The sequence below is a fragment of the Ursus maritimus genome, unplaced genomic scaffold, assembly GCF_017311325.1.
Source record: "Ursus maritimus isolate PB19 unplaced genomic scaffold, ASM1731132v1 scaffold_11, whole genome shotgun sequence".
Taxonomy (NCBI): domain Eukaryota; kingdom Metazoa; phylum Chordata; class Mammalia; order Carnivora; family Ursidae; genus Ursus; species Ursus maritimus.
In genome coordinates, this window is record NW_024423453.1 from 35,151,321 (window position 1) to 35,168,312 (window position 16,992).

At 46.0% G+C, this 16,992-nt stretch overlaps 1 protein-coding gene across 1 annotated transcript in view; it reads right to left on the reverse strand.

The window, feature by feature from the left end:
• The window catches only part of LOC103657995 (zinc finger protein 827), a 157,571-nt gene extending 140,590 nt beyond the window's left edge, over nucleotides 1-16,981 (reverse strand). The window contains exon 1 of the mRNA XM_008685446.2: nucleotides 16,699-16,981. Coding sequence (XP_008683668.2) covers nucleotides 16,699-16,741 — 43 coding nt within the window. The 5' untranslated portion in view covers nucleotides 16,742-16,981. The remainder of the gene's footprint in view (nucleotides 1-16,698) is intronic.
• Between the last annotated feature and the right edge of the window lie 11 nt (nucleotides 16,982-16,992).

Below are 16,992 nucleotides of genomic sequence, written 5' to 3' on the forward strand. Positions count from 1 at the left end.
CCGTACCTTGTGGTCCTGCAGAGATGGCAAAGCATTTGTAAACTGCAAAACACAGACAACGTTAAACTAGCAAACTACAGATCTCTTCCTTTTAAGTACATAAAATAAATGCAACATCAAGAATTCACCAAATTAATAAAATAAGGCCGTGATAGGTTTTGAAGAGCAAAAAAACATTTCTAGAAGCTGAAGCAACATGACAAAACAGAAAAGGCACAAGCTTAGACACCAGACACTCCCACTCTGCTTCCTAATAGACCCACCCAACATCCATCCACGGGCCTATTCTCTCCTTTATAGAATAGGATACCTAAGACCTATTATTTCACGGGGTTATTGCAAAGGTAAATCAGAATTATGTAAGTAAAGCATCTGGCACAGAGTTAGCACTTAGTGAATAGTAGTGTCCCCTTGCCCTCCCTCCCAAGCACCTAGAAATCTCAGATGAGAGAACATGAGGTTTCAAACAGTAGGGCTTACCTCAAAATTGTTGATACTGCTACCCAGCTCTATATCATAATCACCTCAACCAAAGAGGACAGGAAACTTCTGGTTGTTATGACCATGGAATCCAGATGTAGATTATGCCCAGTCATCAGGAAAATCTTACAGTCTTGGCACAGTTTGAGGACAGAGAGCGAGCACCAGCCAATAGCTGAGGGGAGACTCTCCAGTCTGGAATGTGCCACAGACTTCCAACCACAAAAGTTCTCTCTGCACTTCGACTGTGGTATCCCCCTGTGGTGCGGGCCATGGCCTCTGCTCTCCTCGGCAAGTCTCCTCCGGAAGCACATGACTTTCCTGAGGCATCTCTAGGCCGCAGCCATGTGAATGTCTGTGGCACTGTTCATCACCTCCCACCCAGCCCAGCTGTACAGTTTAGGCAAATCATGTTCTCATTTCTGAGAAAGGATGACAACAGATGTTCTCCAAAGTCCCTTCCACCTCTAAAACCCTTTGACTATGGGACCCACTCTGAACTTCATTCGTTCAACTCATTCATTCATTCAACAATGTTAATGGGACGCTGCCTATTTCTTTGATCCTGTGACCCATTCTTAATTTCATTCATTCATTCATTCGTTCAACAATATTTGACCACCTAGTATATACCAGGTACTGTTACATGCAAGAATGTACAAAAATGAATAAGGAAGAGTCCATGCCCTTAGAAAGCTCATGGTCAATGAGGACATAGAGGAATAAGGAATTACAATGTAGCATGGGAGGTATTATGAGAGCCTGATGGGAGCCAGTGGAGATGCCTAATTCTGCCCAGTAGGTGAGACAATAGTCGGGGAGGTGGGGAAGCAGGAAAGGCTCCCCCGAAAACTGAGTGCTAATGGATAAGTAGAAGGTAATCGGGCAAATATGATGGGTTGAAGATATCACAGAAATAGAGAGAAAGAATTCCAAAATAAGGAAATACAAGCATGGTGGTCTGTAAAATAGATAATTCAGTATGAATGAAACAAAGGGTATATACAGCAGGGCAAAAGAAAGGGGGCTCAGATGATGAAGCACCTTCTATACTTTGCTAAGAAGAGCAAACTTTATCCTTTGGGGAGATGTCTAAAGGATCCTAAATAAATGCATGAATGTTTCAGAAAGCCTACTGTGGAAGCAGTGCGAACACGGGGCTACATAGAGGCTAAGGTAGAGGGAAGGGGACAGGACGCTGAGGCAAAAGGATAAAAAAACAAAGATACGAATCCTTACAGGAGAAAATAGGAGTGTAAACTATAGCAGTAGCAGGGAGTGGGTGTGATGAATTCTAGAGATACATCGACAGCGGACTCAACAGACTTGGTGATCGGTTTGATGCGGGAGGAAAGGCAGAGCACGGCACCTAGGAGCGCACTCAGCTTTCTTGGGTGGGGGGTCAATGGTTGGTGAGGACAGCAGCCCAGAGAGAGAACACAAGAAGCCCAGCAATACTGCCAGCTCCCCAGACCCAAAACCCTTGGCCATCTGTCAGACGCAGCTATGTACTCTCCATGGTAAGGTGTTAGCCCGTGGCACTCAGTGGAGTTCTTCCCTAACAGGGATACCGGGAAGTCACGGTAAGCATCAGGTGTTTTCACTGACCAATGATATTACATATATATATATCTGTCTGTCTGAGAAAAATTTTCTGTTGAAGAAAAATATTAACTGCTAAGTTTATTTAAAACATTACTTTTATTTCAAAACGAACAGATATGTTATAGAGCAAAATACATATTTTCATTCCCATTTGCAGACAGAACAAGAGACTTCAAAGAAATCCCAGAGAAGCTGAGAACACTTGTGAGCAAAGGGTTCCCTGTCTTCAGGGCTCTCTGCCTTTTGGGTTCTTCAGTGCAAATATTCACTAAGTGCTGCATTATAACATTATCGAGCAAAGCTGAAGAAAGACAAACACCAAGACCGACATTTCCATGCCTATGTAGACAGCTTAGATACTGGTTCTCGAAGTGTGGTCTGCAGACCTCTAGTGGTCTCTGAGACCTTTTCAGTGTCCTCAAGATCAAAACTGTTTTCATAACAATTCTAAGATGTTATTTGCCCTTTTCACTCTATTGACATTCGCAATGACGATACAAAAGCAACAACGGGTAAAATGCTGGCACCTTAGCTCGAACCAAGGCAGAGGCACCAAACCATCCTAGTAATCACTGTAATCTTCACTGTCACAAAATCATAGTAACACACACACACACACACACACACACCAAAGTAAGCAACCCTGTCCATTTCACTTAAGAATGTCTTTGATGAAGCAGCAGTAAAAATTATTAATTTTATTAAAGACTGACCCTGAGTAAACATCTTTTTAATATGATACGTAATGAAATGTGTCCATGAAGCACTTCTACCGTTACTGAAGTGTGATGGCTATCTCAAGGAAAAGTAAATCTGTGATTTAGTTGGCAGCTGAACTAGGCACTCTTTTCATGGAACATGACTTTGAATGAAAGAAGAACTGATGACCTATGGTCATTCGAATTTGGGTATCTGGCACACTATTTCTTGGAAACGAACAAAGTAAGGCTGATACTTCAAGAAAACACTGACAGTATTGGTAGCCAAGGATAAAACTCAAGCTTGCAAGCAAGAATTAAAATATTAGCAAACCCATACCCTACACTATGAACTTGACAGTCGCTCAAGACAGAGTGATTTGCACGTGCACGTGCACAGCAGCACTGTTCATCACAGCAAGAAGGAGAAACGAACCATACGTCCACTCTGGTGTGTTTGGTCAGTGTACCACCCGAGAGCAGGGACAAGGAGACCACAGCTACAAGCGTCAGTGTGGTTGTATCTCCCAAAGATAATAGCTGAGTGGAAAACCAAGGTACAGAATGCATCCGTGTGCTACCATTTTTATAAATCCCAAAGACAAGCAAAAACAGGGTAAAGTGAGGGGAACGATCAACAGAAAATTGAGGATAACGGGAACAGGTAGAGGAGAAGAACACCTCAGAGGTTCAACAGTGTCGAAATGTGTTAGATTGGGCAGTCGGTTTACAGATGTCCCTTTCACCACTACACTTCATTATCTGTGTATAAACGTTAGCTGTATGGTTTTTTGTAAATAGCACCTACTTTACGAGCCTCAAAGGGAAGCACTGCATTAGAGCTCTCCTTGCCAAGGAAAACCGAAGAGGTGAGGAAGGAGCAAGAGGCACGAGGCAGCCCTGGCTGAGGGTCTGCAGCCCCAAGCGCTGGCCCCAGAGAAGCCCATCACTGGCAGGTCTCTTCCAGAGACACCTCCAAGGCGGCAGCCAGGCCATTCATCTATTCTGGTTTTCAACAGCCCTCCCTACTTAAAAAGGCTCTTTTTTTCCTTTCAGGCCATCATCCTCCATCTCCTTTGTTATCACACTGAAAGAAACTACTACATTTCACAGTTGATTTTGTATTGTATCCAAACTACAAAATTTAGTAATCGTAATCTCTTATCATCTGGACCAGCTCCTACTACATTTTTCCTACCTCCTATCCTTCCACCACCAATATAACCCTTCTGATTCAGCTAAGTTTCTTCTCTTAGTGTCTCCCACATACTTTTGGCTTATTTCAACCTCTTTTGGCTAATGCCATTTCTTCTGCTTGGAATGTTCTCTCCTCTCTTCTCAAGATCTAAATCCATCCCTTCCTCGAGGACGTTTGAAGTATCACTTCTCTCCAGGAATCTTTTCCCCATCACTCTCACTCTGAGTTTCCTGGAACATTTACACATCTAATTCATATTATATTGTCGTGTGCTCTTGTTAGCATATTGATTTGTGCTTATCCTCCGTGATTGTTTTGTGTCACATTTGAAAGAACTGTCAGCAGGGACTGCCTTCTCTACAATTTCTACCAGGCAGGTAAATGCTCAAAACTTTTTCTTAATGAATGAGCACCCAGTAGGGACTACAACTCCCAGCGGATCATGTCCTCGCTGAGCTAATGTGACACCATGTATGTTGACATATACCCTTATTCCCTGAAAAGGCTTTCAGTTCAGTATACTGAGAGATGTTTTCCTCTGTTGTAGGAACAGATTTCGACTTTGTGAGAGAAACCGAGCAAAGCAGGCTTTGCTTTATAGAATTCTTTTTCATAATATTAAATGATTTCAGAGTTAAACATGTCTCCTCCCATCCCAGTCCTCTTTACCTGAAGTCCTTAGAAAATCACCCCTGCCAGGTGGTTGAACCAGCTTCTTTGTAAACACAAGATCTTCTGTGTCATTTTTTGCACAGTTGTATTTATTCAATAGTCCCTCATCTTGAAAAAAAATCAGTTATCTTCCCTGTAACTTCTACCTGCTTAGTCCTAGTCCCTGTTTTCCACTCAGCATTTCATAAATCTATGAAAATACCTTTCAAGCCAAAGTTTAATTATTTGTTTCCATCTCTTTCTCTGCCCCCTTGGCTCAAACCCCTTGCAAGTAGGGACCATGCTCTAGTCAACTCCACTCATCCCCAGTCCCTGGTACAGAAGCCCAAAGTTACTGCCGAATGAATGAATGAATGAATCAATCAATCAATCAATCAATCAAGTACCAGTTATCAGACACAAACTACAAATTTAGGAGGAATGGCAATTCAGAGTAAGTTTACTCCCTTTACCACTTGACAAAACTTTATATTTCTGAATGTAGTTACCAGGCATGACTGTTATCTTTCTTCACTCTTAGCTTCAAATTAAGAACTCCCAATTGTCACAATAATTAATTCCTCTGATGATGATTTTGAGAGCCTAGATTCTAGTTGCCTCCCTCCTGGTGAGTAGTTTATCAATTTCCCCCTTTAAATCAGGGCACCCGATCTGGCATTCAATGTACAGATGTGATCTAATCAGTTTACAAGACCAGTGTTGCCACCCTTGTTCTGAATTCAGTACTTGCATTAACTCAGCCAACTCCGCTGAAATGCATCCATTTTTCGAATGAAGGCTGAATTTTAAATGTGGCTTGTTATCTTTCTGCTTGTTGTCTATGAATGTGGTTATCTCTGAGGATGGAAGTTGGGAAAGGGGGCTTTCACATTTTACTTTAAACATTTCTACATAGTTTTCATTATTTATACTAAGCATGCATTATGTCTGCCATTAAAAGCCAATATAGACTCTTAAAAATAAACGAATAAGCAGCATTCATATCTGTGATTTCTATGGTTCCGTTTCATGGATACACTTAAGTCATATTTAAAATACTTGTACTTCTTTTTTTGGTATATATTTTCTCACTTATCAGCAAGTATTTGAGTATCCACTGTGCCTAGCATTTCTCTCTAAATATGATCCAGTGGTCTAGCCAACCCAAACCCCACTTCTAGATTGTGGCATTTCTCTTTTCCTAGCAATGTCAGAAAGCAGCTCACTATAATTTGGTTCCCCTCTTTCTTAAGGTCAGATTAAAACCCAGTACGTTATCCTTTGAGGTTTGCTTTCCCCTAGAAGGGAGAAATCATGTAGCACATTTCAGGAACATTTCCTGAAGCAGAGGGTGTCCCACACTTTGTTTCCTTCCAAATACAGCTGTGTTGCATGCTCTGGAGAGGACTGTTGGGTTAACAAGTAGGGCCAAACAAGCACAGATTAGAAGACAACTATAATTCTAGGCCATTACACGAAAGCAGTGTTCTCCATATGGAGCACGTAATTCAGACCCCAGAAAGTGTCACTGCATGTGACTCTAATTCTCTTACCCTCAGCTTAGTCTGACGTCAAAATAAATCTTTGAGGAAAGAAATATATTATTGGTGGCACAAGTTCTCGTGAATCACAGAGCAACATGCTCCATCAGCACCTAAGGGTTCCTCCCATAGAGCAGGGTCTCTGAGAAGGAGTGCAGGTGGCGAAGGCATGCCCTCAAGTGCGGGGCCCCACGAAGGTTTTGCAGTCCTCAGAGATGCAGCAGGCCTCAGGAGACCAGCAGATGGTCCAGCCCCTGACAGTGCTGACACTGGTGACCTCAAGCAAGTTTCTTCCTCTCCATGGCTCAGTTTCTACTTCCGTCCAAGTGGTGGGAAAAGGAGTCCTTCCTGCCTGCTTACAGGCAGATGTTATCAGTGAAAATGCTTTGTGAACAATCCAGTGTAACATAAACAGAAGGTGTGGGTAATCTACGATTATCCATTTTACAAGATGGTGCTACTAAGAGAGGTTCAACGACTTGCCCAAAGTCACAAAGCTAGTGAGAAACCCTGGTGATTATGGTGGCAAAGGGTGAGAGAAAAGACTGGGGTCTATGCCCCCTGCTGAGCTCAGGTCCCTCCCTGACCCTCTGGTTTCAACTTGGAGGAGTGGAAGTCAATGAGTTATTTCTAAGGGTTTTTAGTTTTGTTTGTTTTGTGTTTTTTTTTTCTTTTTTAAGATTTTACTTATTTGACAGAGAGAGAGGCAGCAAGAGAGGGAACGCAAGCAGGGAGAGAGGTAGGGGGAGAAGCAGGCTCCCCGCTGAGCAGGGAGCCTGATGCGGGGCTCAATCCCAGAGCGCTGAGATCATGACCTGAGCCGAAGGCAGACGCTTAACGACTGAGCCACCCAGGTGCCCCTATTTCTAGGGTTTTAAAAGTCAAGCAAATTATCGTCAATAGGCTGCCCAGGCTCAACATGACATGTCTTTATTTTTGGCACAAATGGCATCAGCCCAGAGTGGGAGACCCAGTAAGCTCAGGGGTCCTCAACACTGGCTATCCATTCAAATAACTCAGGCAGCCTTTTCAGAATGCTCATGCTCAGGATCCATTCTGAGCCATCACATGTAAATTGCTGGGGGGGGGGGTCTGCATTTTTTAATCTCCCAGGTGATTCTAATGTGCAGCCAGGGTTGAGAATCACCGTGCTGCCTAATGGTGATCAGAAACTTACAGGCAGCAATAGTTGTCTTTGGTCGATTACACGGCAGTTAGAGCAATCCTACTGAGATCCTTAGTTGAAATGAATTTACACCTCCCATCCAAGAATGTGCCCGGCATTTCCCGTGCACATACTACGTGCCAGACACGAGCCTGCGTATCAACATGTAGGAACTCAGTTCACGTAAACCTACCGTGTTCCCCCATTGCACGGATGTGAAAACAGGCAGACAACTGCAGTCACTTGCCAAGGTCATGGCCAAAATGTGGTGCAGCCAAGACGGGTCTCATACATCTGGCACCAGGATCTTAATCCCCATCCCCACCCTTTACGGCTTCTTAATACTGCTGTAGAATGAGGTTTGCAATACCTTAGCCTCGACGACGAATTAAAAGCTCACAGGATGTTGGAAAATGTAGAACAGTCTCTAATCCAAATGCCTGCAGGGGCCAGGAGGTAATATACATGAGGGAGGCGGACAGGTGTACATGCAGACGGGGACGTGGCAGCGGAGTGGTAGGAACCGTGGCAGACTGACGAGCACATGCCAGGGGAAGGGAGACAGCCGCCACCGACTACAGCAGATTGCTGCCATGTGGGGAGGTGGGTCCCGTGCTGCTGGCTCTTCCAAGTTTTCAAAAGAAGCTAGAAATTTGGATTTTTATGTGAAACCGCCCATTTCCAAATGCTGTCTCAAGTTTTTAAACATACTGTGTCGGGTAAAACACATCGGTAGGCCACTAGCTCGTAACCTCTGATGCGATCTATCTCACACACACAACACACACACACATACACACACACAAAACACACCCTTGAATCATTCATTTAAAATTAATTTAATGTGTTCTCTTGGCCTGGTTCTCTGCAATTAGAAACAGCAGACCCTGCCTTTCCTTCTTTGGTGCAAAATTTAAACTATTACCTAAACAACACATGGAAAAACCAATATAAATTTCCCCTGGGTAATTTTAATCAGTGGACTGACTGTTGAATAAATGAATAAATAAACATTTATTAAATACCTATTCTCTCATTTGAATCTCACTGTAAGTCTGTGAGCAGGGATTTATTGTCCTCACTTTATAGTAAAGCTCAGTCATAATTCATATGATTATTACACAGTTTAGACATAATTCAGGCCAAGTCACAAACACAGAACATATTCCGATAGTAAAAGTCTAGTGTGATATTGTTGGCCTATGAAACAAGTATTAGTCAAGCCCTATTTTAACAGCCTTATAAAAGAACTTTACCATATCATATTATTACTCATCGTTCTAATGAAAGATATGGAAAAAAATGTTTTAATACAGAAATCACGAAAACGTCCTGGGTTAGAAATGCCTGTAGTCTAATCGCCATCTAAGCAAATGGAAACTGATTTCATATACATAATAAGAGCTAGTATTTCTTCAGCTCTTTCTACGCAGGAGGCACTAATTAGGCATGGTTTTATGTGTGTTTATATGATGGATACTTACCAATATTGATACTGATCTTTATCAACCAAGCTTTACAATAACCCTATGGTAGAGGAACCATTAGCACTACTGAGAGATGAAGAAAGCAAAGACAGGGAAGTTCAGTAATCTCCCCAGGGCACACAGCAAGGTGAGTGCCAGAACTGGGTTCCCAACAGCCTGGTGCCAGAGTCCACACACTTAACCACTAGGAACTTAAAAAGCATGTGTGTCCTCTGTTTTCAGTTAAGTCATACCATATACAGTAGACATAGTGAAAAGAGGGCAAAGTCACACGATTATTTTCTCCCTCTCCTTACAAACAACAAAAGCTTTTTAAGATACACTACCAGCCAACTGAAGATTCTAGTGCTGTATACCTTCAGAAAAATCTATCACCCTCCACAAGTCCAGTATCCAAAGCTCAGATAAGCAGAGAGCTGCCGATCAGTCATGCAGACGGTCATTTTCCCCTGGCTTTCTCTGGTCCCCTCTGAAAGCCAACTTCTTCAGAGCACTCAGACAACTTAGCCTGGGATACTCCTCTCTCCCACTGCTTGTCTTTTTTCCTCCACACCACACTTCTAATGGAGTCTAACCACTTGTCTGACCGTGCAGAAATTACAAGAGCGAGACACACAGAGAGAGAGAGATTATTTTAGGGTCTGCTTTTTCAGGCTCGAGGTTCAGAGAAGGCCCATACATTTCTTCCTTGCTGATTGAGAGAACTTGGCTGAATTTGGACATTCTCAACATCGAAGCGTTAGGACCTCAGCCTTCGTCATTTAAGAACTCTAGAGACAGAACTTCAGTGGTGCAGGTTGTTTTTTAATAAGAAGGGAATGGACGGCTGGAAACAATATCCTTTTTAGGCACACAGAATCTCCTGCATTTAATATAACCCTAGGTCAGTCTGTGAAAAGCAGAGTTGCTAAAGGCCACATGCTGATCTCAGACCGTGGGCGTGTATCACTGTACATTTTATAAAATTAGCTACAGTGCAGCCTTCGTGTGTGTGTGTGTGTGTGTGTGTGTGTGTATACATGGCAGTGAAGCTAACTTTTATAAAATAAACAGCAATATGCACCCATGCAGCTAAAGATTAGTATCCAGCCAAAGTCTGATTTTACTTTATGAAACTACCTTGTAACTACAGCAATTCTATCCCAAAGGTGGGTCCTCGGGGAATGATAAGAGTCATCTGAGAGGCCCCTGCTTCCGCACCTATTCATACACCATTCTTTGATATCATAAAAATGTAATTTACAGACAGAGGATAGAAATACAAAACTTGCTCCTACACAGAAGAGGGAAAGCAGCTAGTAACTGCAGCCCGCCGAGTACTCTTAGCTCTTTCTGGTCTCTACTTTGCACATTAGTTTCTTATAAAATATGGCAGAAGACATTTCAGCGACCATGAACCATAAAGTATTTTGTACGCTTGGCCCTAGATGGCATGAATTGCTAGCTGCACCTAGCAAGGTAGGGAACAGAAAAGAATACATCAGCAACCGGACACAGCACCTTCATTTATAACCTCTATCTCTAAAATGTGATTCTCGAGTATTTTACCTAAGCCAAAATACAGTAGTAATGAAATCTGATGGGAAAAAAAAAACCACGGTTCACCATAGCTAGGCCCGGTCTGGATTTCCTTCCAGTAAGAGAAAACTCAGAATCTATTCCTTCGCCACGAAGCTCGTGGTCTTGTAAAACCTTATGCTAGAAAGCCTTTAACGCCCCCAAACGTCCTCTTTTGTAGGTCATACCATCATTATCTTGTTCTGCGATCGGTCTGATTAAATTATAGAAAATTACTAATACATCACTCAGAATGGAGAGATCAGTTCCAGCCTGTTGTGTTTGCGTTTCGGTCCTCCTGTCCTAATGCTCCCGCAGATACTTAAAAAAGGATGGAGGAGGGACAGGCAACTTCACACAAGGCAGGCGAAAGGATACCCGAATCTTCTCCCGGCATAAGCCTGCAGCCCTTCGGCTCTCACAGACGGCGCTGCCGACCAGTCACAGAAACCAATGGAGCTTCCTCGCACAGTGAAGTTTCCATCACACCTTATCACCGTTGCGTCCAAAGATGCCACATGGTGTGCAAGTGACCAGGGTGAGTGATCCTGGGTGAGTTTTTCTCTTCTGTCAAACTGATCCAGACACAGTCTTGAACTCCAAAGACTGGGATCACTAAATAAACTGGTTTACCAACCCAGCCAGGCAGCACACATTTCAAACCCAATCTTCCCTATAGGACCATCTTGACATTAATAGGACTTCTTGTATTTTAAGCCACCTTTTGACCTCAAGAGAAGCCTGCCTGGTTGTGCCACCAACACAACACCTTCCCTTGGGTGTTTCCACGGCCTTTGTCCATCTAATTTTATAACACTCGCAAGACAGAGATTTTCCACACCTCCCTTGGACCTCTCCTAATAGAGGCCATTCAAAGGCTCTAAAAACTCAGATGCACAGTCGGCCCTCACGCTGGCCGGAAGCTGTCCAATTTCTACTCCTCCGGCATGATTTATTAACACTTTGTGCCGGAGACTGGTCAACTCACACCAGCTGTGTCATCCCCAGAGCGAGAAGGCGGCACAGAGATAAATTAAAAATCACTTTTTTTATCAGAAACTTTTTTAAGCATTCGGAGGAATGTGATTTTGAACTCTCTTCCTTATTTTAACGGGAAGGCTCAGTGTACCCTACTTGCTATATTAGGAGTACACGGATTTCTTTTAGGAGAACAGATGAACATTATTGCCTAGTATCAACCTAGCCTGCTACGCAGTACTTCAGAATCATTAGCTCTGCCTGACAGGAGCAGTGAAATATTTTATTGCTTCAGACTCAAAAATTTTGCCTGTAGTTCCTGTCATAGTCGGGAGGAAGTGCCTCGTCACTGAAAAAAATTAGTAAGAGTAAGCAGGGGAAAGAGTTAAANCTTCGACCCTTTCTCTTCCAACAGATGTATAAAGACATGGAAAAATATAAATATAAGGGCTCCTGTTGGTTTCCTGTCATTTTGCTTCCCACGTTTACTAGAAAGCAAGAGACGGTTTTTAAAGTTTTGTTAATGAAGAACACAATAACCTGTTCTGGTCTTGACCCACAACTGAGTCAACAATGAAAATACTAGAATGGCAAAACAACTGTTCTATTAACGTTTCCTTTGTGCTCCCCCTTGGGAACAGGCATCAGGCAGATTTCCAATGATAAATATAATAGGATCTGAACTCATACATGTTCATGGGTAAGTTGCAGCTAATGAGGAAATCTTAAAAAGTGCGGATGGCGCCAATGGTAAAAGGCTTTACAGATGTAACCAACAGAGGGGAAAGCCCTTCCTGACCCTCTCCCTCCTCAGTTAGTGACCCCAAATGTAACGATGTTCATAAAGTGCTGAGCCCCAGGCCTGGCAAACCCACACAGTATCACTTTCCCCCTCTTCCTCTTTCTTAGACTGATAAACGTTTTTAAGCCATGCAGTTTGGGATTCTGCTACAGATAAGCACATGGTATAGTTCAAAGGATCTCTAGGACATTTTTTTGAACATGCTATTGGATCTTCCTGGCGGAAAGAACTTCTAGAAAAGAGCCATCAATAGCAGCAGAATCTTATTTAAATTCCCAGATGATAATATTGCTCTAGGCCAAGAAGTAAAGGCTTTATTTGGGGCAATAATTTTTAAAGCCACTTCTCAAAAAAACAGTTTAGGTTTAACACCCTTTGTTGGAGGTCTCCTCCAAAAACTAGTGCAAAACTTCTTTTTGATTTGTGGCCAGTGGAATCACCACGCAACTCTGTAGGACAGGCCATTTTCTCTTCTACATATGTATGAGGCCCATATAACAAACTCTCTCTCTCTCTCTCTTACTTCAGAGGCCCAGGAGGAAATGACTAGGTAGAATTTTAAATCAGAAATCTAACGCTTAGGTTAGTAGTGTCAGGTTAAAGGCTCTCCCATCCCCAAAGCTAATTCAGTTCTGAACAGTCCCATGGGCGTCTCGTGGAACAGAAGGAGCTAGGAAACCTTAGCAGGCCGAAGCCCAGCCTGGGGAATTGCTGGAACTCCGTGCCAGGGGCTGAGGCGCACCCCAGACTCGGTATCAGATAATACCAAGTGCTAGTCTGGATTTCCAGGACTAATCTACTCGAGGATGGAACTTCCAGGTTCCCTGGTGTCTGTGCCGTAGAGTGGGAGGACTTTGTCCATCCACACTGTGCCTGGCTAGTATTATATTTTATAACGGAAAAAATAGGTTCCACACATAGAGTCTATTAGTAGCAATGGTTTATGAGAGGGTACAGAGGCAAGGGGGGTGCTACGGGAAAGTAGAAAGCACTCTGAAGTTTCAACAGATTCAGTTTTCACAAGTTTCTTTTTTGTAATCTAATTTGTATTCTACTTCTAATTTTAAATGTGCTTACAGGTTCTCTAGATTCTTAAAGCTCTATCAATAGTGGCTATTAGCCACTTTTGTGTTTACTCAGAAGGGTTCTTTGGTTTCAAAAGCAAGTTTCCCCATCACGTTCCCCTTCCAACCTCTCTCCTCCCCCCCACAAAAAAGTATACACATCTCTCCTTTGTTTTATTAGGGTCAAGTTTAAAATCTAATGCTACATAACTTCTTAATACCCCAAGATGACCTTTCAGGGCAACCATAATTCCCAGAGTGACTTTATTTTAACTTTATACAAAAAGGTTCTCCAGGTTAAGAAAAAAACCCTCCCCCACATATAAATTAACAAAGAATTTAGCATTAAAACTGGGATTTAAGACTACAAGTATATTCCACATTAAATACTAATTTACACTCATTTTACCAAAGTCAATACTTATTACCTCTCCCCACCACTGCGAGTTTCTTTAAGACTCACACAGCACTTAGGAAGCCTTGGGTTACTATGTCTGAATTGCAAAACACACCATTTGCCCAGAAATTGCTCTTAGTCCAAATGCAAATTGCTTACAAAACATGTGTAAACCATGCTTAGAACAGGCAGCACACATTCACAAAAATCCATTCAATGGAAAGGTAAGTGGGAAAGCTTTTGCAAATTAGGCTTCCCTTTAAAACTGGAGGGACATTTACAGTGTTTCCAAAAGGTAATTGCTTCTTACTTCAGTAAAAGTGGCTTTATGTGACTGGAAGGAGTTGATTTTTTTTTTTAAGTGAGTGGATAACAGTATTCAATTAGAGAACAGGGTAGGAGAGCCCACTCTTAAAATATAACTTAATCACCAGGCACCAGCAAGCAGGAGAGGCCCACCGAGCATAGGAGCTAAAATGGAGCCTGAATTTCCTCTCAGACTGAGAGGGTAGTCGCACGAGGTCAGGGTCAAGGTCACCAGCAGGGCAGCCTGCAGCTGCCCGAACGAGCTACACACAACGGGAGGGAAGGCGGTCCATCTCCGTCAGAGCCGAAAACAGATAAATCCCTTCTCCTCTCCTACCCTCCCTCTAACCCCGCCAACATTTTTTTTAAGCAGGGGGAGAAGAGAAGAAAGGAAAATGACCAAATAACCTCACCGCCCTGGTTTTCGCACACAAGCTCATCAGCTCCCAAAGTTGCCATCTAAGGGCAAGTTCGCAGAGAACACTGAAGCCCATTTTGTCCGAGCAGGGCAAGCCTCCCCCGACCCCCCCAGGATTCCTGCCTCCTCTCCCTCCCCCGCCACACGCCCCCGAAAAGAGCTGGGAACTGGCCGGCCGGCCATGTGCACGCACACACTCTTCCACCAACTGCTGCGAGTTTTCTGTGAATCGCAGCGCGGAGCCTCCCAACTCGCCCTCCCCGACTCCACCGCCTTCTCTTTCCTCGCACAAAATTTCCCTACACACGCAGCCGCCTGCGAGTGATTTTATGTGCATATATATTACATATGTGATATTATCCTCAGAACCTCTAGCGGGCAGGCGAAGAAAGGACTGCACAGGGGCATTTTTTTTTTTAAAGGAAGGGGAAAAAAGCACAACCCAAGCCCTGTGCGTCGACTCCTGCGTACCGGGAAGGGGAAAGAAAGAGGAATGTTTGCGGAGCGGGCCGCCTGCAAGTGCCCTTGCTCGCCACTTCGGCCGCGGCCCGGGTGACACGGAGCCGCGGGGGCGCTCGGCTCGAGCAACCCGCGCCCCCTGCCCGGCCCCCGGGCAGGCACCGCCGCGGATATTTCGCGAGGGGGAGATCGATCGCGCTGCCTGTCTGCAGCGGAAACGCACAAGCTCACACACAACCCGAGCCCGAGACACCATAACCTTAACCCTTCCCCCACCCTCCGTGAACTTCAGGTGACCGACCACGTCGGCCTGACACCCGGGCGGGCGGGCGCTCCGGCTCCGCTCCCGCCCCCAGCCCGGGTTTTGCAGGATCGGGCTCCAAGCAGCGCCAAACCGCCGGGAGAGGGGAGCAGTGCGGGGGGAGAGAAGAGAAATTGACCCTCGGTCTCCCCCGACCCCTCCCTCCGGCGCCTCCGGCGTCCCCTCCTCCCCGTCACCCCGCCCCACGCCTTCTCCTCTGCCCCCTCCTCCCTGCATTCAAGGAGCCGGGCGGCCCCGGGGGATATTTTTAGTTGCTTCTTTCTTCTTCACTTTTAGCTTTAGCAGCATCTCAGAACACTCAAAGCGGAGAAAGATTGGGGTGGGGGGGGCGGGAGCTGGAGAGGGAGTGGGGGAAAAGTTAAGAGTCTAGCAAAGAAAAGCCAGAGGGAGGGCGGAGAGGGACCGGGGGCGCGGGTGGAGGAGGGGAAGGGGACCGGGCCGTGCCGGCGGGTGTGTGTCTCCAGTTGGTGTGTGTGGCTGCAGCCGGGGAGGGTTGTGATGCACTTTAGTCCTGGACTCTGCTCAGGCTCGCCGGGGAGGGGGGTCTGAGAGCCCGAGTCTCGCCTGGCTCCGTCTGCTCCGACTGACCCCGCATTTTATTGCGGCCAGGAGCCCTGCTCGTCCCTCCCCTCGGCTCTGCAGGGACCTCGCGCGCCGCGAGCCGCCCTGCCTCCTGCCTCCGCCTCGGCGCAGCTCCCGCACCCCACATCCGCCCGCCGCTGCCCGGCCTCGCCCCCCGCCCGGCCGCCCCGCGCCCCCCGCGCCCCGGCGCGCCCCCTCGCCCGGGCGCCGCGGGAGCAGCCGCCCGGCGGCGCGTGTGTACCGGTGTGTTTGTGTGCGGTGCCCCCACACCCTCCCCAGCCGCTCCCGCCTCGCCCGCCCCGACTCCCTCCTCCGCCGCCGCCTCCTCCACCTCCGCCTCCTCCTGCTCCTGCCGCCGCCGCCGCCGCTGCCGCCGGCGGCTCCGGGGCCGACCAACCCCGGCGCAACCTTTAGCCGGAGACGGACCTCTCCCTGGATCCTGTACCCGGCGGGCGGCCGCGCGCCCTCGCCCCGACACCCCCAAACGCCATGTCACGGCCCCCAGCCCTCCGCACGCCCCGACGCCCGCACCCTCAGGCACTGGGATCCACAAGGAATTTTTTTTTTTTAAGATTCCAACCTCTCCCACCTCCCCCCCCACTCCCCGATTTAAAAAAAAAAAAAAAAAACCCGGCATCCACACTACTCCCCTCCTCCCGTCTCTTGCCCCCTCCCCCCAGCAACCCGGAGTGAGGAGGGGGAGGGGGAGGGAAAAGGGAAAAAAGCCCGATCTCAAGGAAAAAAAGAGGGGGGGGAGAGAGAAAGAAAGAAAAAGAGAGAGAGAATAGAAAGGGCACGGGGCTGATCATCACCAACATGGCTGCCTCAGCATAGACCCAAACGAGGAGTAACCCGGGCTGTGTCTTTGTCAGTTTCACCTCTGTAACCCTAAACTCATGCAGAAAACAACGGAGGACGCTGCGGAGGGGAAAGAGGAGAGGGAGGGCGAGAAAATGGCACGAGAGGAGGTGGAGAAGGGATGACTTACGTGAGGGAAGGCGCTTGGGCTGCTCCTGCTTCCTCCTGGGCATTTTCCCCCTTTTCTCACATTCTCCTCCTTGGTTAATGTGAGATCAAATAAACCCCCGTGGGGGCAGAGAGGCAGACACTGGCAGGAGCGGGGAGGTAGTTGGGGGGCGGGCGGGCGGGCAGGGGGAAACCCCTTCTCTCCGGTGTGTGCAATGGGTTGAAGCTTGTTTCCTGGAGCCAGATGAGGGGTTCTCTTCTTTTCTTTCCTTTCTTTTTTTCCTTTTTTTTTTTTTTTTTTTTTTTTTTTCGTGCC